The sequence below is a fragment of the Tuber melanosporum genome (assembly GCF_000151645.1).
Source record: "Tuber melanosporum whole genome shotgun sequence assembly, scaffold_87, strain Mel28".
In the NCBI taxonomy this organism is placed as follows: domain Eukaryota; kingdom Fungi; phylum Ascomycota; class Pezizomycetes; order Pezizales; family Tuberaceae; genus Tuber; species Tuber melanosporum.
The window spans coordinates 25,622-48,005 of NW_003299136.1; the positions used below are offsets into that span (position 1 = coordinate 25,622).

General features: G+C 49.2%; 4 protein-coding genes; 3 read left to right on the forward strand and 1 right to left on the reverse strand.

Annotated features, from left to right (window-relative positions):
- Positions 1–3,613: 3,613 nt before the first annotated feature.
- Positions 3,614–4,022, forward strand: GSTUM_00011519001 (uncharacterized protein; the record flags this gene model as incomplete). The annotated part of the gene is made up of 2 exons (XM_002841955.1): positions 3,614–3,690; positions 4,010–4,022. 2 exons carry the CDS (start codon positions 3,614–3,616, stop codon positions 4,020–4,022), a joined length of 90 nt encoding a protein of 29 aa, XP_002842001.1.
- Positions 4,023–4,571: 549 nt separating this feature from the next.
- On the forward strand, positions 4,572–4,802 carry GSTUM_00011520001 (uncharacterized protein; the record flags this gene model as incomplete). Its single annotated transcript, XM_002841956.1, has 2 exons — positions 4,572–4,687; positions 4,748–4,802. 2 exons carry the CDS (start codon positions 4,572–4,574, stop codon positions 4,800–4,802), a joined length of 171 nt encoding a protein of 56 aa, XP_002842002.1.
- A 9,714-nt stretch (positions 4,803–14,516) lies between these two features.
- On the reverse strand, positions 14,517–16,022 carry GSTUM_00011522001 (uncharacterized protein; the record flags this gene model as incomplete). XM_002841957.2 has 2 exons in its annotated part: positions 14,517–15,374; positions 15,430–16,022. 2 exons carry the CDS (start codon positions 16,020–16,022, stop codon positions 14,567–14,569), a joined length of 1,401 nt encoding a protein of 466 aa, XP_002842003.1. The 3' UTR covers positions 14,517–14,566.
- Positions 16,023–19,084: 3,062 nt separating this feature from the next.
- Positions 19,085–19,577, forward strand: GSTUM_00011523001 (uncharacterized protein; the record flags this gene model as incomplete). XM_002841958.2 has 2 exons in its annotated part: positions 19,085–19,400; positions 19,467–19,577. The coding sequence occupies one exon, from the start codon at positions 19,085–19,087 to the stop codon at positions 19,271–19,273; it is 189 nt and encodes a 62-aa protein (XP_002842004.1). The 3' UTR covers positions 19,274–19,400; positions 19,467–19,577.
- Between the last annotated feature and the right edge of the window lie 2,807 nt (positions 19,578–22,384).

Below are 22,384 nucleotides of genomic sequence, written 5' to 3' on the forward strand. Positions count from 1 at the left end.
AACTTTAGATTTTATTCTGCCCTTGGATCTCTTAGTTGTTAACATATGTAACCTACTCGTCGGTTTCGCGTGCCTTGAGATCGACCCTCGCACGAGGGGGATGCGCTTACCCACTCTACCGATATAGTCTGCCCAGATGAAAACGCTAATCTCACGCAGTCAGGAGAAAAATCAAAATGGGAGAGGAGTGTGGGGAGGTGTAATAATTTGGGAAGTTCGGATTACAGTACAGACATCCCCACCCACCAAATTTCACATCGCAAACCTCCAGACAGAAGGGATTTCCGGCGAGGGTTTGGCAATATGGTGTTCAGAGGGCGTTATGAGGCTTGGGTGACTCAGTGGGGGTGGCTTTCACTCTGGTTGATGCAGGGTGGTTTCACCCCCCCCCGAGGCCTAGGGTGTCTGGTTCTGGGAGCTTGGTGCCATTCCTCTTGTGCTTGCGCGGACGCGTGGGCGGTTCAGACCCCTGCGCTGAGGCTGGCTTGCAAGTAGATATCTGGCTGGCCTTTTGATTTCTGGGAAAATCTTTGGCGCTTTACCTTCATCGCTGCCTTTGCCTTTATCGCCTTGGAGAATGATTGGTTCGAGAGAAGTAGAGACGGTGGTGGTATCGAGAGAGAAATCGGTTGAGTTAGGGAATGCAGACAATTGGCGTCGCTGGGTCGGGCAGTGCACCCTTCTACTTATTGGTGATTAGTTTGGGTCTGATTGGGAACGCGCGAAAAAAAAGAACGAATAAATATAAAGGTATCATACGTAGAAGATTACCAGAAAGATAGGTCTGATTCTTAGTTTTCTAATCTGACATGGGGTGAGGGATGTCGTTAGTCCTCCACTTCTAGATTGTTGAGTGAAAGTTAGCTTTTGGTGATAAATGTCTCGCTGTTGGTCTCTGCATAGTGATTGAAATTAACAGGTATGGTATGATAATATAATAGAAAGCGAGGAATAAGAGACGGTATCATATCATAGCATTGCATTTGCCTTTTTGGGCCTTGTAACCTATACAAGCTGGAGATATTCCTCCACCATTTGGCGGTAACAAGTCTGATACTGTGATGCCTGATGGGCGGCCATAAGCTCAACCGTCCAGTGAATTTGAACTTCGAGAGCCTTGGCGGCCTCGAGTCCTACCGGAGTCTTCTGTAAACTCCAGTTCTGGTATCAGGCGTCACGATATCATGCATACAGTTTTTCGAATCCTTGAGCACGACCTAAACTTCGACCAACGTAGATGCCCTAAATAATTGTAACATAGTCAGGGCTAAACACCCAAAGTCCATCAACCTATGGTATCATACATCTCACTCACCAACCATCCCCCAATTCAAAACCTAAAACCTCTCAGCAGTCGCCCACACAGCTTCAGTATCGGCCGGGAAAAAACATTATATAAAGGACTCCAGTCTCCCACTCTTCTTCTCTCCTGCCCAGAAATTTCTGTTCCCATTTGCACACATAAGTTTCTGTTTCTCTATCATACCTACTTTCTCACTTTCTCACTTTCATCAACACATCTTTACTCTTTCTCAACCTCTTTGGCTCTATCTCCTCCGTGAGAACAGGCTTAGATACCCAAACCTTCTCTCCCCATTATACCCAAGAAGTCACTTCCAATGTCTTCTTTCTCTTTCTCCTTCTCTTCTGCCGTTAAGGCTTTTGTACTCTCTTTCATTTATCATTTTTTCTGCGAGTTTTTCCTTTCTCATGTGAGCAATATCCCTTTCACCCTTGTATGGCTTGCCGCCTTCCCTTTCATTGTTACTTCCATTATTGTCCCAGAAGAACTCATTGCGAGATTCATTTCTGGCCTCCCCGGCGCTGTGTTTGATTATCTCTTCAATTATCTTTTCGAGGACTTCATCGCAGCGTACGAGGGTAGGATTGTTGTTCCCCCTACACCTGTTCATGTACCTGTTCCTGTTTGTTCCCCTGTCTGGTCGCACACAACTCCTCTCTCTGTTTTGATTGAGATTTTGTACCCTGTTAATACCCCCCCTCCTTCTTGCAAGCTACAAGCTAAGGATATTCTTCCAGATTCATACCCAGCTTCTTTTCCCTCTCCCTCTTCCCCTCCCCCTCCCCCTCCCCTTCCTCCCCCTGCTGTTGTTCGTCCTGTCCCTAGCCATGTTCGCAAGGTCAGGATATGTTGTCTTCCAGCGTTTGAGAAGTAGTTGTTTTGCTTTGTTTTGTTTCCTATGTTTTGTTCTCCTATGTTTTATTTTCCTATGTTTTGTTCTGCAATGCTTTGTGTTTCTTTTTTCTTCCCCCCCCCCAGCTAGGATTATCACCTTGACGTGGTGCTGGGGCTTTAAAACTAAGAATAATCCATCCATGGCGAGTCATATGAGACCACATATTCCCGAGTGAGAAACCATGATTGGACTAAAAGGTCAACACATCACTGTCACCGCATATGTCAGACGCCCCCGCCTGAGAAGCTGTGCGGACTCCATATACAAGGGCAGTCGCCGTACACCAAGACTAACGTTACGCACCCAAAGATGATTCCTAGTCCACGGAGTCTGACCGGGTATAGAGGTGCGAGTTACTGCAAGACGTGGCCCACCTAGGACGGTGGCACAATGAATGACACACGACGCGACCCAGCACGGAATGAGGATCACGACCGGCGCAAAGATATCCGGAATGAGTTTGGCGGAGGCCCCTGCTGGGGAACATTACTTAGCCGTCCGATCGAAGTGAGAGACTGTAGAATCGCCAAACCGAAGCGCAGGCCCACACCAAGGGCCTGATTCCCCTCCCCTCGACTCCCAGCGCGCCGGAAGAAAGGTGACTCTCCAGAGGCCCATCCTGACCCTACCACCCAAAGTACCAACACATCCCAAATACCGGGAAAGCAAGCCCCCTATCATAAATGTCTTCACCCCAGCCACTCGCGCGTCTATCGTGAAAACACAAGTCTTACAATTCAACAACGAGGGGGGAAATGTCAGCCGGCTGGAGTGATTATTTAGATGTGGGGGATCCGGACGCTATCATTGGTTGCAATACCGCCAATTTTGACTTCCCTCATCTGCCTGACCGCGCGAAGCATCTGAAGCTCGGCTAATGCCCCTATCCGACACCACCCAGGAACTAGATAGGGAGCAAAGGATTCCAATTTTTCCAGTAAATAGACGGGGAACCGAGATTCGAAAGGAAGAAAGCAACGAATACCGGTCGTGATCTCCAGCTTGACTTGCCACACAGTTGGTCCAACGTGGTTACCAGCTTCGTTCATATACTTTTGAATTCTGTCAGTGCCCACTTCCCCGGTAAGCAGAAGGAAAGCTTGCATCACAGTACGATCACTGAAATACACGATCGCACTGCAGACTCAAGGCGCCATCTGGCTGCGCATCGTCTCAAGAACTCTTATCTCGCCCTGAGATTGGTGAATAAGCTCACGTGTTTGGTAGAAACTACACGGAGATGGCTCATGTCATCCGTGTCCCGTTCAATTATTTTCAGTCCAGTGGACAGCGGAACGAATTCATTTCACAGCTATACGGAAAGACCAAGGGACAGAAATTAGTGCCACCCAACCCCCCATCACATGGGTGATGGCCAGTACTAAGGGGGCATCTGTTAAACCAGAGGGGATATTATGATGTGCCAATTGCAACTCTGGCTTTCGCGCTTTTGTATTCCAGTATCATGCGAGCATACAGCGGCCAATAAGAGGTGAAACCGCCAGAAGACTCAGATATCAAATTTACGATGTCTGGAAAGCGATACTACTCCAATACTTATTTTCCTTTGCCCCTATGGCGTTTCTGTTTTTTTGCATTCCATTTTTCGCTCTATCCCGCTTCTCTCCCATCTGTACTTCGTCTTTCCGGGTGATGTCAACGAAGATAAATTGGGCTTGTTCATTTCTATGGACGGAAGTATTGAGTTGAAATAATATGTTCCTGCCTCCTTTGCTTATCCAAATCCAAAAATCCAAAGTATGAGTACCGCGGCGGTTTCAGTTCTTATAGAGCGCATAACCTTTGCTAAGTGATCCTTGTTAATAAGAAGACTAGTGACCGGTCCCGCCTTCAAATGCGCATAGATCATGAAATAACTCCAAATCCCGATCGTTTTGTCAAGACCCACAGACGCAGTGGGGCGGTACCAGGCCTTTCTTGGAGCAAGAGGGAAGGAAAAATCGGGTCAAGAAAGCGACTGGTCCTTTCGGGAAGGGAGTTCAGAACAGGGGACAATTGGCTTTAAAAAATATTCGCCAAATCTCTCTACGGTACATACTGGTGCGACTATGGGGAAGTGGCCATGTTTACAAATTGCTCCGGGTGTTGCGGGTTGTGTTCGCGGAAGTATTGTGCGAACAAAGATATATGTTGAGAAGAGATATACCAACTATTCCAAGGTCAGACACGGATTCCCTAACGGTAAAGATTGGGGCTAAAGATCTCCAACCGCCACAAAGCTGAGGAAAGAAGTCGCAGAAATTCCTTACTCCTAACTAGCTTGAGTTTGAAAAGGTGCACTTCCGGTATCTACCCATCAGCAAAAAATGGTATGCTAGCTTTCGCCAGACGAATACTGAGAATCACGACAAGATGGACAGTAGGGGAATCGAAACAGTTAGACTAGACAATCTCAGACCAGTTCAAGTTTGGGTTAAGGTGGTCTTGAGATGGTTTTTGATCAATAGAGGCGCCGAAGGGGCTCATACGTGTGCACCCCTACCCTTGATTTATGGACCAGGCTTGGTATGCCAATGGGCCATCTGCAGATACGTCAAAGATTTGATTTCGGATCCTCTCCAACACCGCATCGATATGAGCTAGCTGGTGACTACAAAGGCTCTTTCAAAGAGTTATAACGCAAAACAAGCACATGTGAAAACTTGCAGAGAGGGTGAGGAAAGGCGGTGCTGGTATGCGGTTCCTCGTGTTGGACAGAAGTGTTTCTTGGCTGCTCACCGCATATTTCCCTTATGGCAACGACCACACAACCCTAACCCTCTTGGTATCAACTACTCCAACGCCTCAATGTTTGACTACTGGTTAGCCCTCCACATCAAACATTATATGCAACAACATCTGCGACAATACTTGCGACAACTTCATGTTAGGGTGTTACCCCTATCATATGGAAATACCAAAAATCCTCGGCCAGAGTATACTCTCAGTCGAATTCACTTATCCTCGGCCGAAGTGGCGCAATGGGCAATGGGCAATAGTAAAACTGAATGTGATAGAGAACACGGCATACGCTGGAAGTATGTGGAAGCAGATCAGTATGATCTTGGGGAGGATAAAAGGCAGCTTGTTTTCCCTTATTAGTTGTTTTCATTCATTATCCAATTTGTCTCTCTTTCCTCCGTTACTCGCATTTGGGTCATAGCAGTCTTTCCCGTTATATTTTATTCCCTATCATTGTTCTTCGCGAGAATATTTCTCCAGTTCAGATATTGAAATTCATCTTTACATCTTTGCCCTGCCTAAGTCAACATTGTCCAAATCGCTGCCGTAATCCTTGTTGTTTAAAACCTCAAGCTTTGGGGGTTATCTCGCAATGAAGTTAATTGAGTGTGACAGGTTATGCGCCAACAGTCAGAGATAGTGTGGCATGTCGCTGTGAAGAGAGCAGGCTATGCAAAGAATTACGAGAATATGAACATCAAATTTTCGTGCTCGAGAGCCAACTTCCAAAACCCCTGTGCAGAATCTCCCAGCCCACCATTGGTAATAAGAAGGCTCAGCTGTTGTATGCGTATGCCTTGAGGATATTTTATACTGCCGGATCTCGGTAAATCCATGCTAAAAGTTATACATAGTAACTGGCCATCGTACGTTCGCACCATTGGTTCCAACTCCCAGAGCCAGCGCACCCATGAAATTTTCCAAAAAAAAAAAAAACCGAAGCAGATATGAAGTGCAGAAGAGGGGGAGGCTGGCGGTTTTTTTCTCCCGGATTGTAAACCCCAATTGGGCAAGCTGTGCCAGAAGACTGTGACCAGAGTTTCAGAGCTATCTTAGCAGACTTTGGACCCTATGTCAGGGGCGTCAAGAGAGTATTCATTTCGAGGTCATTCGCAGTTCCCAGTATTCCCCTATCTTTCACACAAGACTAAAGGCGAAGAAGGATGTTGACGCTATTAGCTAGTAGTAGTGGGGGTGGGGGTGGGGGGTTCACCTGTCTTCCTGTGGAATATTCATATTGATATCTCTTTTTCCATGTCCCATTTCCCCACCCTATGTCATGAATGTGGCTTGGCACAGAAAAGGTTTTCACATGACTCATGATTATGAGTCATAGGTATGTTATTGTTTTACGCATATGAATTATTTAGGTCATATAACCTGTTATGTTATGATTTGTTATGTTTCGCACATGACTCGATTATGAGTCATGAGACATGTGCCTGGTGAGTATGCCTTGCAAGTATGCCTTGTGCATATGATTTATATTTTGCACATGACCTCATTATGAGCTCATGGGTTTCACACATGTGACCACTTAGAGTTATATGACTTGTTTATTATGTTATGATTGGTTTATGAGTTTTCGCACATGACCTTGCTACGAGGTCATGGATTTTGAGCATGTAACTACTTTGGTCATATAACTAATTTGTTATGATTTGGTTTTACGCATGTGACCACTTTGGGTCACATGGCTTGGGGCGGGTAGAACACTATATAAGGAGGCCAGTAAGGCTAAGGAGGATAGGTTCTTCATGCTTTATACTAACTACTTTCCCTATTTATTACTTTAATGAATATAAAACACCTTTACGCTCTTTATCATTATTATAACCTTTATCATTATTACACTGAGAAAGCTCTTCATGAAGAAGAGTTAGAGAAAGCTTACAATAGGCATTCCCGCTAGAAGACAGAGGTCTTGTACTATCGGTAACGTAAGCAGAGGCCTAGTGCTATCGCAAGGCGAGAAGAAGAATGAAGAAGGGGAAATATTGTTCCAGTCACCAAGAACTAACCATCTGAAAAGCGATCATAACACCCTACCTCCTCTTTCAGCCCAATAGTCCACCATTCAGAACGTCCAGTCTCTTCCTTGAGACCTGCCCTTTTGCCCTCTCCCTGGCCTCCAAGCAAGACCCCCCCCCAAAAAAAATATCATATGAGGGCACCATCCCTTTACACGTCCACGAGCCTCAACAAAACGATCACCGTTCGGAGTTATTTCTGATGGAGGACGTGTCGCGCGCAATGGAAGCTGCCGATACAAGCACCGCTGGGACGCTGCCATGAGGCTAACGTGAACGAGAAATTGGGACTAGAGTGGAAAAGAAGATATGTTATCGATGATCGTATCATCTAGAGAGAAAAGGAAAAGAAACAAGCTAGCTACAGATCTGTGTGGTCATCCTCGGTGCACAACATAACCTACTAACCCTAGATACCAGTCATAGCAACCCTTCTCCCTGCTATGCCCTAAACCCACAATGGGGTTACTCCATCAATTTCGCAATCCAATAAAAAGGGCCAGACCGGTTCTCTATTCCCCTCCTCCTTCTCAACAAGAGAGAGAGGGGGGGGAGAGCCATATTTGCAAAATGTTATCGTACGTGCTCGCACGGTACCGGGATATCATATCACACAAACTTGCGTGATCAAAAGTCCCCATCGGCACATCATAATATCCCCCCCTCCCGGGCTCCCGCGCACTAATTATCACCACCCCGCGGTGGGTGGGTGCCAGCAGTAAACCTGACCGACCGACTAACATCGCTCACTCATCATACTCACAATTTCTACTAAATTATTCATTGAACACCAATATTTTCGCTTTTTTCCCCTGAAAGTTTCTTCCCGCCCCCGCTCTAAATCCCAATGACACACAATATCGCCTTTTACCATGAGCTGACACACAGGGTGTTCCTATCTTTTTCCTTTCTCCTGAGGGGTCGATGGTAAAAAACAGTGTTTCAGTTATCATAGCTTCATAGCTCATCACTCGAGTATTTTGCGGCTGTCGCTCAGTGTGCGGTATGATATAAGGAGAAAGTGAAGTTCGACCACCTACCACCGGCACAGGGGCTTATATCCTCGAGACGATAAAAGGTGGAAGCGCAAGCGAAAGAGAGAAAAAACTGACATCATGTGAAGAATCTCAGAAAGAACGAAGAAGAATGAGAAACAGTGCAAAAGGGGGGGGATTTCATAGCTAAATATGTAAAGGTTGTAAAGTTATGACATAGGCGGAGAAGAGATGAGAGCAGTCGAGTATAACCTAAGGACGAAAGGAGTAATGGAGAAAACACTAGTGTCGCAGTGGAGAAACAAATTGTGAAACGAGACACCTCCTATAACTACTTGTATTCTGCACGGCGGATTGCCACCAAATCCAACCCAGGTGTCGAGTGATACCCGATGAGTACAAGCCGCTACATACTCACACCAGATCCACTGCTTGTTTTCGGAAATGTTTTATTGGGTTTTCTAGCACGCGTATATAGCTAGCTACCGCACTGTGTTCAGGAACGAAAAGTGTTTAAAAGAGGAAATTAAGGACAAGGGAACAAGTGAGAACCACGAAGAAATGTGTATATAATACAAAGAGAACAAAAGCCATAAAATAGCCCGTATAGAGAGACGAAAAAAAAAATAAGATCAAATTAAAAGTTAATACAGCACACCACAGCCCATAAAATTTAAAATCTGTTAGCACTTTGTCAGAATGCAATTGGAGGTCAGAATGTATTTACTTGACCAACACATGTTATATGGTAAATGAAACAAAGGGGGAAAAAAATCCATCCGCAGCCCAACAACTCCAATCGTATCACCAACGCTATCCAAGCTATAACAGAAAGACAAAAGGGAAATATCAAACACATCCTTTAAATTTACCCACATGGAAACCCATTTAGCGCACCAGTATCACCATCCCCACATCACCATAACGACAAAAAAATCACCACAAAATAACATCCCAGTCCAACATAGCACAAAATAAAAGCACAAAAAGGTTGCAAAAAAAAAAACTCAGTCCCAATCATTGTTGTCAGGGTGGTGACCCTGAGTATCAAGTTTCTGCCTCTTGGATTCCTGATCCCGCTGTTCCTCCTCTTCAACGCCCCCACAACTGGACTCCTGGAAATTCCTCTTCAGCGCTGGAGATCGGCTCCATGCAGTGCGAACATTCCTCCCATCAATCCCGTGTCTAAGGCCGAGACCCCAAGTTTCATGAGACTCGCTCCTAGCTCTCTCTTGAGAAATTGATTCGAGAGCACCTTGCGGGGACTCCCAAGCCATCTCCCCGGCTTCCGAGAGTAGGCCCCCATCAAATTCCTTCTGGGGAGGGCTCCCCCGGGTTTTCCCATGTCCATCGCCTGGGGCGTCCGTCATGAAAACCATAGACCATTCCCCACTGAGGACTTCAGCTAAAACATATCCCATGGAACCATCTGTAAGCTCAACTCTATAGAGCTTTGCTGTCTCCCCAGGGAACACCGCAGAATAGGGGTCGAGGGCCTTGGCCATGAAGCCCCCACGATCGCAACCCGCTTCGATAGACCTCATGGAGTCGTCAGCAAGTTTTGCCCTGTGGACGTCCCGGGAGATATGGTCAGGCCCCCTTTGCTCTGGCTCGATAATTTCACCATCTTCGGGACAACTGGCATCGGTACCCACAAACCCACTGCCCTCCCTCTTCTGCCTAGCGAGTTCGAGAGAGCCAGCGGTGGCACCTGCGATTTCGCCCTCCGCTCTCTCCTGTTCGGCAATCTTCCCAGACTCGCGTGGACGAGCAGTGACATCCCAGACTGCCTCCCCCTGCTGCCTCTTTCCATTCCTCGCACAGTCACTCCACTCAGAGAGCGTATAAACCCGGCGATCCCCAGCCTTGGGCTCGTAGACCCCGCCCCGGTGGATGTCGGGGGGCACACCAGCTTTCGGCTTCTCCTCTAGGGCACCTCCTGCTCCCTGTGCCTGGCTCTTGCTTTCGCCAGTCCTTCCCCTATCATCCCCCCTAACAACACTAGGTCCCACAGACTTGGTCGCTTTCATCTCCATTTCCTCTATATCGCGCTTGTAGGTCTCGAACAGGGATGCCAACGAGTATTCCGAGATTTCTTTCATACTATATGGCCGAGATCTAACACGCCCACCACTTTTTCTAGCGGGATTGTGCACGCACGCAGGGTTGCAGATCTTGACTTTGTCACCCCCTTCTGATGTGTTAACCCAATCCTCCGGTCTACCAAGGCGATGTCCCTCCCTCCCCTGTTCAAGGCACGCCAGAACCTTCCCACGGGTACCTCCCCCCGGAGCATCTCGAGGTAAGTGGGGTCTCGAGGGGCTTGGCTGTGGCTTTAAGGCCCCCGCCCCATTTTCTATACCACTCACTTGCCCCCCCACTCCACTTAGCCCAACGTCATCCTTCTGATCTTCAATCGCAGGGTGGAGAACCGCACCATCAAACTTGAGAAACTCTGCTTCCGCCTTATCCCAGTCCATAACATCCAGATCTTTCTCCAGCCGCTTCTTTACCGACTGAAGCTCTCTCTCCTGAGCGCTAGGTCCCATATGTATGGGATTTGTTATAGCGCGCTCGGCCGTGGTGGAGGAGTCTCCCCCATCAACAACTCCGACGAGCTTCCCCCATGGCATTTCTGGAAGAGGATCAAAAAGATCTACATCATATCCCTCTTGACGGTCGTGAAGTGAGGTACTATTCGCACCACATCCTCTAAGGAATAAATCGATTTCCTCATTGACCCGCTCAAGCTCGTCCCCAGTTCTGTGGCCACCTCGCTCACCATCCGGGTGCTCTAGACACTTATTTTCTCCCAAATCAACCTGGACCTCTCGAATCGAGCTGTAACCCCCTCCCCCAACTCCCTGCAGAGGACTCGAGGGTTTAGAATATATCTCCCCCGATCCGACTCCGGCTGCAACAAGTTCGCTAGCAGCCAATCCTCGGTGGCCCTCCCCAACTCTCTCTCCCAGCCCGCGCCAATCGGGAAGATGATTATTCTTTTTCATGATGACACCGCCCTTGTCATAACCCACTCTCTTTTTGTTTGCCACTTCCTCATCGTGGAGTCTCAGGGATTTCTTAGTAGGCAACGCACCCCTAGAGTGAATCTCAGATTCTTTCCTTGGCCTCCCCAGAACCTTAGTAGCTCCTTTGAGTTTCTTCCCGTTTCCTTGCCCTGAGTGGGGTCCGAAGTCGTCGAAAAGTGAATCTCTAGAAACCGGAAATCCGGATGTTTTCCGAGAACCCTTTTGTCCCGCAATCTCGTCATTGGTGTTTTCCTCGAATCGGTACTTTCTCTTTCGCCCATTGCGTTGCCTCTTTCCCTCTTCGCGGGTTGGCTGTGAGTCGCCGGTTCCCCTTTTCTCATGTTGGGAGTTTTTATACGCAGCCAGGGACTTCTTAGTTTCACCAAATTGGCTCCTCCTCCCTTGTTCTGTCACGGCTTTTGAGTTGCCGAAGAGTGAATCACTGTCCGACGCTGGCTCGGATCCTGTTGACTCGGCGAGTTCGCCACCTGTGTTTTCTTCAAACGATGACTTGCGCGTCTCACCTTGGTTCTGGCTCTTGTCCCCCGTTTCAGACGTTGCCTGCAACCTTCCACATTTCCTTTTCCCTGGCCGTGGGATTGCAGGCTTGCCCACTTCTATCGAATCAACTCCCGACATTTTCTCAGACTCGTCAAAGAGAGAATTCCACCCCTCGGATTCTTCTTGTAGCTCTTCTCTAAGCAATGACATCTTTCTCTCGACTTCATCGCTACTAGAAATCTCCGGGGGCCCCTCATTTTCACTTTCTGCAATCCGTGCAATGGCTTTCGGCTTTGCTGTTTTTTTCTCCACACCAATTTTAGCCTTCTCCCTCGAACGAACAACCCCCCAAACCCTCTCCATAATCTCACGCTCCTGTTTCTTCAGGCGTAACTGCTCACGGAGCTTTTCAGCTTCAGCATTAATTCTGGCAAGTGCGACAAGATGTGGAGCCCTCTTAGCCGCGATCTCAGCCACCCGTTCCGCTGTTTTTGCCTCATAAGAGGCGGTCCTTTCCTGCTTTCTCTGCTGGGTGGATTCGGTCTTCTGGGCAGCAGATCTCCGACCGGTAGATGAAGCGCAAACAATCGTATCAGCTCTCGCCCTAGCCTTTCCCACTTCTTTGTTAGCACAAGACCTTCCGGTGACCTTGGAAGCCTTGCTAGGGAGAGGGGTATAATCATCCCCGGAATCTTCCTCAGATGGTCTAGGACTACATCCACCACCTACAGGGCTCTCAACAAAAGATGCCCGGCCACTAGGAATGGATATGTTAGAGCTTGGGTCAACCTTAGCCCCTCTTCTGTTTCTACTCGGGCCACGGGGGGAATAGTCCTCCAGGTCAACCAAGGACTCAACATCATCAGCAGGCCCCATCAATCTAGCAACCTTTTTTGCAGGTTTATTATTTTTATTAATTTTGGGGCGGTACTCCCGATCCCAATCATCTTCGGTGTCGGGGTCAACATCAGTGATGTTCTCTGGTGAGCGGAGGATCACAAATTCAGCTTTACGGCTGGTTTTGAGCCCGCTTGAGCAGGCAATAGCACCTCGCGAGCCCACTCCGCCACGACGATAGAATGGCATTTTTGCCGAGTACAAGGGGCGCAAGTTGTGAATGCGATGAAAGGGGGAATGTTCGGAAAGTGGAGGAGGGAGAGGAGGGGAGGTATAAGTTGGTAAGGTATTTTAGCACCGTATTTTATCTAAAAATTCGCAACAGATTAGCCTCAAGATTTTACTCTCTCCAGAAAGCAATGCTCTTAGAGAGTTAAATGCGGCTTACACCTGAAGACTTTTTCCCACGCCCCACGCGGTTGAGGCGAATATGTTTTTTGAGGAACTGGTTGATGTGTTGGCTTGCCGTTAAGTCCGTAGCTTGAGTGAGAAGTATTTATCTTACCTCAGGACTTAAAAGGAAAGGCTGGGAGGTTGAGCGGGAGAAATGAGGGAGGGTGATGGAGGGAGGGTGTTGGAGGGAGGGAGGGAGGGGAGCAGAGGATAGAGGGTAACACGCCGGAAGGAAGGTGCGGGGCACGTACGCGTCCATTGGGTCAATGACCCGCCACGAAACAGAGGCGGAAAATTACTCTTTTATCCCCCCGGAAGACTTCATGCTCAATGGAGTTCCACACTTGCATCTCACGTCCCTCAGCCAATCTTTCTCCTAGGGTTGATGGATCCGAGTGAGATCACATGATCTTGATAGATTCTAAGCATCTAAGAGCTGGAGCAAGTTTTCCGCCTTTCGAGAGAAAAGCTTCTCCCTATCAGGGCAATACTGCTATTTGAAAAAAAACCGCCTTCTACAAACCTACTTGCCAATAATAAAACTGTAACTCAGGCATGAACCAACCAAACCAGCCAACCTCCACCATACCAGTACGCCAGCACGAAAGCGAGCACATAGAGCAATCCCTCTCACACAACACCGGGAACTCCCACTCCTACAAAGTATCATACTCCATAACACCGCAAAGCAAAACTCACAGACACCGCAAAGGCTTAAGGGAGAAGAGACGAACAGCCATTAACCGACTTAGATGCTACCCACATGACCGTCTACATGTCTATGATAATTATTATAAGCTTTTTTTTCTTCTTTTTTTTCTTTTTCCAAATCCTCTATTGATTGAACCCTGCTTCCTAAATTGACCTAAATATTACTATACAGCGCTATACCGCACTTGTACAACCACCTTACTACTCCGTGTTGCAGGCGCACTATATGCCACAGCTGAATTGAAATAAATCGTTGAAACATCCCACTATGTCTGTGGGGGCCCCGGTGATATGTTAACGCCCATGTATGATACTTTACAATTATCCAAAGAGGGTAAAAATACCCTACCGGACCAGTTCGGACGAGCACAACCCCTTCCCTCCCCAAAAAAAATAAACAAATATCACAATCCAAACCACGTAAGACAGGACATCCAGCATCTCAAAACCCATATCCGCAATCCATCAAGGAAAATCTTTACGACCCTACAAAATCACGTATCAGTCTCCAAAACAGAATCCAGTTAGTAATAGCAAAATCGCTGGCACGGCCACCCCCCTCCCCCCTTGCTACCCCACCATGCATCCCCCACCTACGCATAAACGAAGGCAAGGGCGGAGGACCGAGTGATGGTCGAGATCAACAACAAGCCTCCCACTTTCGTATGACACCACGCCCCGCCCCGACCTTGAAAAAGCTTGTGCGAAACCACGCTCTTCGGATAACTCCCCCACGTCCTACCGATTCCACTGTGATTGCTCTGCTGGCACCTGGGCTTGTTATGGAGCGTTTTGGTCGGGGGGGGGGGGGGTGAAACCTATCCCAGTATGGGACACACCTAGCACACAGAATATATAGCGTGATAGGTGTAAACATGAGTATGAGAAACCGGGCTGGTAGATGGGGACACAAATTCAAAAGCCAAAAAAAAAAAAATTTATTCGGTTCTTCAGAATCCCACCGCATCCGCACAAACAGGAAAGAAAGCAAGAAAGAAGCGCAAACCCAAAACCTAAGCCGAAAAAAATGCTATATTATCATACACAACCTATCATACCCCCCACCTACATTACCAATCAATCCCAAACCACCCCCTCCCATCATCAACATTAACCCACCCCTCCTCCTCCACCGCCGTTTGCCAGCCCATGATGACCGCCAAAACCCTACACGTATTCCCATTCCCGCCGCAGAAGAGCCCGCTAGCGGTCTCGCCAAGGATCTTGACGTCGCGGAAGTACTCCCTGGCCAGGTCGGTCACCGCTTCGCTCCCGCTAGCACGCGCGTTCTCAAAGGTCTGTCTGGTCCAGCCGCCGGGCAGTCGACTGCGGGTGGTTGGCGAGGAAGGTACTGGTTGAGCGGGAGTATAATTCACGAATTCCGGGAGGGAGTAGATTGCCGGATCGTCAGATGATATGAGGACGGTGGTGTTGCCCCCGGCGGCAGCGGAAGCAGCAGATATCAAGTCTGCATAGCGAGACACAGGCACGTGCCCTGTCCCCCTCCATTCGAAAGCTTTATCCTTACCATCACCCCGGCGAATTTGCACCGCTAGCACTTTCTCGTTGCCGCGTTCTTCTTTCACCTGCTTCTTCCGCACCTCAACAGCCTCCTCATCGGCCGGTGACAGGCGCAGTCTGAACAGCGATTCATACCCACTCCTTGCAAGCGCGAAGATCTTGTGCTGCCGCTGGACTCTCATTTTCCTCGCATCTTCAAAGAAGTCCGTGAACGCGTGGCCGAATGTTGCGCTTGTGGTTGAGTGTGCCACGAGCAGGTGCGGGACCTGGTTCAAGCAGGGGATGACAAGGTTAGGTGGTGGAGGGCGGCAGGTGGGTTTTTTCGGGAGGAAGTAGGTGGCATAAGTTCCCCAGGACCTATCCATCCGTCATTAATAAGCCGCGCCGAGGAGAAAGACGAGAGAGAGTTAACCAATTACTATCGTCTACAAAAAACGTCCTGTTCTCACTCATCGCCAAACCGTACGCGCTCCACAAACCTAGCAACATTCCCCCAAGTCCCGGGTCCGAAGAGTCAAGCATGTACGTCAAGCTCCTTTCACAAACTCCCCTCAGAGCCGCTTCGTCCTCCACCCTGGGATTCAAAAAGTGCTCGTCGACCCAGTAATACCCATGATGCGCATGTCTCCCGTGTCCTGCAGCGACATCACTCGCCCGTCTAGCGGCACGGCACATCTCACTGTACACATGCGGCCGCAGCAGACCGCCAAGATTTGCGGGCAACTTCCACGTCCATTTCTGGTTCCCCTCACCGTAGTCCAGCAGGGTGGGTTCCACGCTCGTTATGCTCGCCGGGTCGATCTTGCTAGGCTTCGGAGAGGCGGAGGGTTGGAATACCAGGAGGAGCCAGGCCATGGTTGAGAGGGTGATCGCGATCAGGAATACCCTCCCGCGGGTCAGCCCCGGACTCGCACGCCGCAACTTGTCATCCTTCTCGCGCTGCCGGAGGAAGGGCTCCTCGGCTGCGCTGCGGTAGCGAGGGTTTGTTTGTGATGGGGAAGGCATTGAGACCGGCTCTGCTATTGTGGTGGTGGTAATGGTGAGGCGAGTACGGTAGGCGAGTGAGTGTGGGAGGGAGAGTGTTGGAAGTTAAGTTGAAGGTCGATGGAATTTGTAGTGAAGTTCGCTCGCGTTACACGAGGCGGGTGGACTGGCTGACAGGGGTTCGAAACTTGATGGATGATGATACACTACGCTCCGCCTATGTGAAACGGGCGTTTGAGCATTTTCTCCTTCTTCCTTCGTTCTAGTTACCGTTCTGGGGAATTTGGCAGTTGCTACTCGTAGAATACTTAGTGGGAGCAGAGGTGTCACAGCATTGCACGCTTATTGTTACTTCTGTAAAGTACTCAAGTATCGTAACCAGCCATGAAGTCTCACGCCGCCAGCCAATGATCAAACACGCATCCCTAAACCCGCCCCCAGATAACGTGACCAGGCGATTGTTCCTTCGATCACAAGAAACTCTACTCGGGTACGGTAGTCTACACACACAGACCACGGAGCTAAAAGCACAGCTAGAATAGTACAGTACACGCACCAAACTCAAGTACTCGTACCGTACCCTAACCAGCACGACAATCCGATTCAGGATATGCACAGTATAAGCACCTCTCGCACCAAGAAGCCCGCGAACAAGAGCCAAAACCATAGCCCCAACCCACCGCGCAAGCTAACCAAGGAAGCTCCTCGCGAGGGATCACAGTATCATACTTAACCACACCGCCTTGCGGTGCACGGAAGAACTTCAACCTTATGCCTTCCATCACTAGCTAACGAATGACCCACTCACACCCATCCAATAAGCAATAGCTAACAGCCAATCCCGCCTTCCCACGAGAACCAAACAAACAAAGCTTAACAGAACCCCCCACAATCACAGATAATCACTGAAATTAAGCAGCGCAGCATAAATAATCACTCGGAGACGCCCTACCACACTCTATAAGATCAACCAACTATGCGCAGATTTTCTATAATAGATGAGCGTTACCGTGAATACTCGAATAGAGGATAAATGTGCGAGGACGCTGAAATTTTCCTTCTTGGCTTTGGGAGGGGGGACACCGCAGACTCAGCCTTCAATCGAGACAAAGAAAAAGGGGTATAAACGCAATACCGGAAGAGGCAGCTACTCAAACACAACGTCCTAGCACATGAATCTTCTATCCAAGTTTTTACGGTATGATGCAGTGATTACACACCATAGTCACCCCCTTCCTGCTCCCCCACCTAACTATGGCCAAAAAACATTCCATTCCAAACCCCGGTGAGGCAACTGTGCTCCTCCCATAAGAGCTAAATTTAACACCTTTTCCCCACCTTTTCGCTGCAAATCGCTCATTCGTTCCAGTAAACGTTTCCACATCTGCAAAGTTGACCTTCTGCACCGATTCCTGTGCTCCGGGGGTATAGCTCGACGCAACGTTAGGGCGAAACGGGAGCGTGCCGTCTTGGTAGGTTTCACTGAATGTCTCGCTAAGCAGGGGGTCCGAGTCACCGGGCTTGTCCCGCTCCGTTTCACTATTCGGTGAAGTGGACGAGGTGGGAGTGTGGAAGCATAACTCTTCAATAGGGAACGGCGGATGCAAGCAGGGGCGGGCACCGGATTCGCAGGAGAAAGAGAAAACTGCGGCACCGTTTTGGGCTTTGGGGACGGGAAAAGAGCGGGAGACGATCGTCAGGGTTCCTGACTCCATCAACCATTCTAGGGTACTAATTCCCCGCCCGGTTGGAGTAAGAGTATGATACAAGTGATAGTGGTGACGGCAGAACGTATCAATTCCTCCCACCTTCCGTAAGCCTTCCCAGCTAACCTCACCAGCGAAAACTCCTCCCGCACTAACGTCCCCGCTACGCTAGAGGTTCTCCAGACTGGAGAAGATGTGTCGCATCAAAGCATTATAGCATTGCGGAAACGCTGCTCGCGCGTTGGCAATGAATTATGGAGGATATCCGGAAGCATAGACTCCCCGGTACCCACCACGACTCTTGAAGAACACGGATTCTGGTGGTGGTGGTTTGGCAGCTGGTCTTGCGGGGGATTGGTTGTAAACGGTGGCCTAATCCCGCTGGTCGGGTGTAGTCTAGTAATATATGGCACAGCACACATCCTGCAGCACCAAGGCAGCTCTATGCCGTGACGGGTCTGACATGACGTTCTTTGAGAGGATGGGAGAGCGGTACATGTGCGGTGGGCTCGCCATCGCAAAACCAGACGGCTACGGGGGCAACCTGAACCCTAGGGGCCGGCGTAAGGTGAAACTTTGAGGCTTGATAGATTGATATTGTAACCTGGGGAATTGCACTCGAGCACCGTACCGTAATGATACCAGAGTAGATATGGTAGACGGGCAAGATGACGTTCCTGCCAAGAGATCCCTCCACAGGCTTAAAAAAAGAACATTGCAAGGATTGGTTCAGGCACCGCAAAACTATGGTATCATACTGTACTTGTTCCCATCCCATGCCATACCCATCTCGTTTACCATGCAGTAGAGTTCCAAAATACCGGTATCATAGCAGTCGAGTGCTTTCTCCAGAGTTTAACCTTTCTTGGGGGTTTGGTGCCGCATGTTGGGGTCCTTCCTCACACCTTTACAATATTTCTACCGTAGGACACGCACGGTAGCACCTCTGAGATGAGAACTCGATGGATAAATTCGCTGAAAAACAGCCTCGGATCTTGAACCCTGGTCAGTCGGAAATCCGCGCTTTTTCATTCATTCATCGCGGCAGTCTGGCCACTTCTGCAGCGGGGTCTGATTACGGTACGGTACTGGTACGAGTACAGTACTGTAACTGCCGCTCCAAATTTCCACTGGAGCGCGACGGTTGTTGGTGGTGTCGAGCAGGGTAGGATATCACAAAATTGAAAATGTGGCTATTGATTGGAACTCGGGTGGGGGGAAGATGGACGGGGGTGATGAGGGGAAGAAAAGGATGGCCGGCCATTTGATGACGCTACTGTATCATAGCTTAGCCTGAATTCTGGGGCACTGTGGTGAATACCAGTACGGTAGTACTCGCGATACCGCTTAAGCGTATTTACAGTACCCGAGTAAGGTATGGGGGGGAAAAGGATTCCAACATCGGCTGAACAGCCACCTGCCACCGCCTTGCCGCCAGCATACTGTACTCGTTACTCGAGTACTCGAGTAACTTGCTGCATCCTTCCTGCAGATGAATCACCGGGATCACTCGGTTCGCAATTTCTCTCCTCACCCCTCGGATTCTTATCGCGCCGGCCAACTTGACACAAGTTACCTCGTCATTCCTGCCTCCACACAGTGCTCGTATCGTATGACACGGGTGTATCATACGAGGCCTACCTTACATTACGGTGCGAGTACAGTATTGCATGGCGGGTTCTGGTGGCTGCAAGTAAGTCATTCAATATTCACTTCCCTCACTCACTCCCAGCCACGCACAGACATCTTATATCAGCAGGAGCAAATTGAGACCGACCAAGCAAAGCTGAAAGCCACACACCTTTTCCTTCCAAAAGTACTATATAAGAAAAAAGAAAGAAAGCGACATCACACCGATTGTCCCACTCAACCTCAATTTTCCTTCCCACAATAAATGCACAAAGAGCGACAACGAGAGATTCGGGGGAGGAAGAAGAAAAAATGCACAAAAGTACAAGTAACGCTGCATAGCAATTAAAATTCAATCTAAAGTATTGTACGGTATGGGAAGAGGCAAATCTGATTGGGGAGAGAGGGTGGGAAAATGCAGTACTTGACTTCGATATTATGATACCGGCACTGATCACTGGTGGGTGAGTTACGGCATGGTACCGCACATCTCTACCGTGTAGAGGAGGAATCAATGGCCGGCAACGAGCGGGTCCGCTGGCTTTCTGTTGGGCCAAGTGGGATCGAAGATGGTTCGAATCCCGCCTGCTCTGGGACCTCTCTCCTTGACATCAGCATGCTCGAAGTGATAACTTTACGGTAGTCTAACCGTGATGCAAAAGGGATGAACAAAGTCGAAGACTCAAAGTCGAGTCGTCAATCTATGATTCCCCTAACCCACGGGAGAGCAGTTATGGGCTTGGACTTGTACGAGCACAAGTACCGGTGATGTGGTGGAGCGCGGTGGGAGGCGCATGCTGTACGAGTACCGCAACCAACTCCAACTCCAACTACTCGAGTAGCAAAACAAGTGCTGTCTTCCCTGTCCGCAAGCGACATGAGAGTCAACCGAGAGAGACCAGAGCATCGCAAGGGAATGTCCGGCGAGCTTCTCATGTCATCAATGGCTCGAGTATGGAAGGAAACCTAACCCACGCGCGCACCGCCATTCTCCAATCCCAAATAAGGCTTCATCTACTTGTACGAGTACTCTCCTGCAGCAAATTTACCGGTTAACTTAACCCCAAAGTCCTCCTCACTCGCACCTCCCCTCCCCCCCATCCCAGACTCTCCATTCACCCATCCAACCCTCAGCCACCCCACCCAACCAAACCCGGTCACCACCCCGAAAATCCGACCGACCAAAAAAAGCCTTTATGAGAGAAAAGCCCGCGATCCAATCCCATTTCACGCATCTCCATCGCAAGCACTTTCCCGTTTTCGGACCCCAACTAACCACATTCACTGAACAGGGATAACAAATGCGGACTTCCGCCCCCCTTTTGCCTGCCGCTCCGGGTATCGGTGGGCGTGTGTTGTGCGTGCCTGTGTGTAGCGGTGTTGCGATAAGTTAGCGATGTCATAGTTACCGCTTTCCTTTGCTCTGGTTTTTACTTGTGGCGGTGGGTTTGTGGTCGCTCTTGTGCTGGTGGTGTGAGGGCTTTGCCACGGGGATGCTTGTATATGATAGCTTTTTTCTTACTCTTTCTTTCCCTTTCCATCCCTTTCTGGTGGTGCTTTGCGCCTCTATTCGTAGTCTAAGGGGGTGATGGATGATGGGGGATCCGTAGGGTGGTTTAAGGTACGGGTACGGGGGGGCAATCGTGCGAAGCTGTGCTGTGCCTATGATAGCTTTCTCCTCTTAACTACCCGTATGTACGATTAAGTACTAATCATGCTTACTTGCCATGCTGTACTCTAGCCTCGACCTGAGCAGACTGACTTGCATGCCCTATGATGGGATTGTACTCGTACAAGTACCAAGTAGACCACCGGTACTCGAGTACCGGTATGGCGCAAGGATACCGGTAGGGTGAGGTTGACGGTAATCAACTCTCTTTCTTGCTTTTTTTCCTTTTCATGTGGGTTATGGGTGTGGAGTGCGGAGTGTGGAGTGGATGTGGATGGTGGATGGTGGATGAACTGTGGGGTTGAGTGGGAAGGGCTACGCAGAAAGGGAGAAAGGGGGGGGAGGGAGAAAAGGAAAGGGGGAAGGAAAAGAGGCTGCAACTGGAGTACCGGTAACCTTTGCTGTGCTGTACCACAATTTGTACTTCCATACCTTGACACTCGTACAAGTATAGTACTTGTAGAGTAACTTAGAGAGGGAGATGGTTTGTTGGGTGAGACATCACAGTACCGTGACCGAGAGCAGCAGCGAGCATCCGGTAGCGCAAGCCATCCATCGTGGTTGAATCGGAAGGGATCTACAAGTACTCGAGTAAACATTCCAATACTGAGTACCGGTACGGTACTCGAGCACAAGTACGATAGGAGCTGCACCTGCTGGCTCACACATTGCTAACCGCTTCTTTTAAAATAATTCCAGTAAATTGCGTGCAGAATAATCGGTACGCATTGTCAGGTTATGATAGCCTTGTAGCGGTATCATGATTACGGTACCTTATCACTTCGAGATGTTTCATTACTATTTACCGCATGTTGCGCTTATTTAAGGTTGGCTCAACTGAGGATTGGGTGGGAAAGAGAGAATCCACGGGAATGGGAGGGAAGTCGTGTGTGTGCTCGAGGTATGATACTCGGACAGTAATACAGCGCGGGTACTGGGGGAAACAAGGGGAGGGAATGGAGGAAAAAGAAAAAAGGAAAAAATATACTCGCCCATAACTCTACGAGTACCGTAGTGAGGGAGAGAGGAAGAAGGAGAGGGGGAGAGGGAGGGAGAGGGAGAGAGAAGTGTGGTTTTTGTATGGTTAAAAGGATATTGATGGGTTCTGATGCCGGTACGGTAATACAGCTACAGCATTGCTGGGGCCAGGCGGGTCGATGATCAGCCCCAGAGAGGCACAGTCATCCGACCGACCAAACAGGAACGCTGCTCACCAAGACAGGCCTCCATTTCCCCCCTGCCGGGACTCCCTCGATTATCCGCAACACCTCCACTCCAGCCTCTCTCCGCTCCACACTCCACATTCCACCCTCCACACTCCTCTGCCACCACACATCCCTTCCACACATCTGCCACTCAGCTCCCGGAACCGACGAACT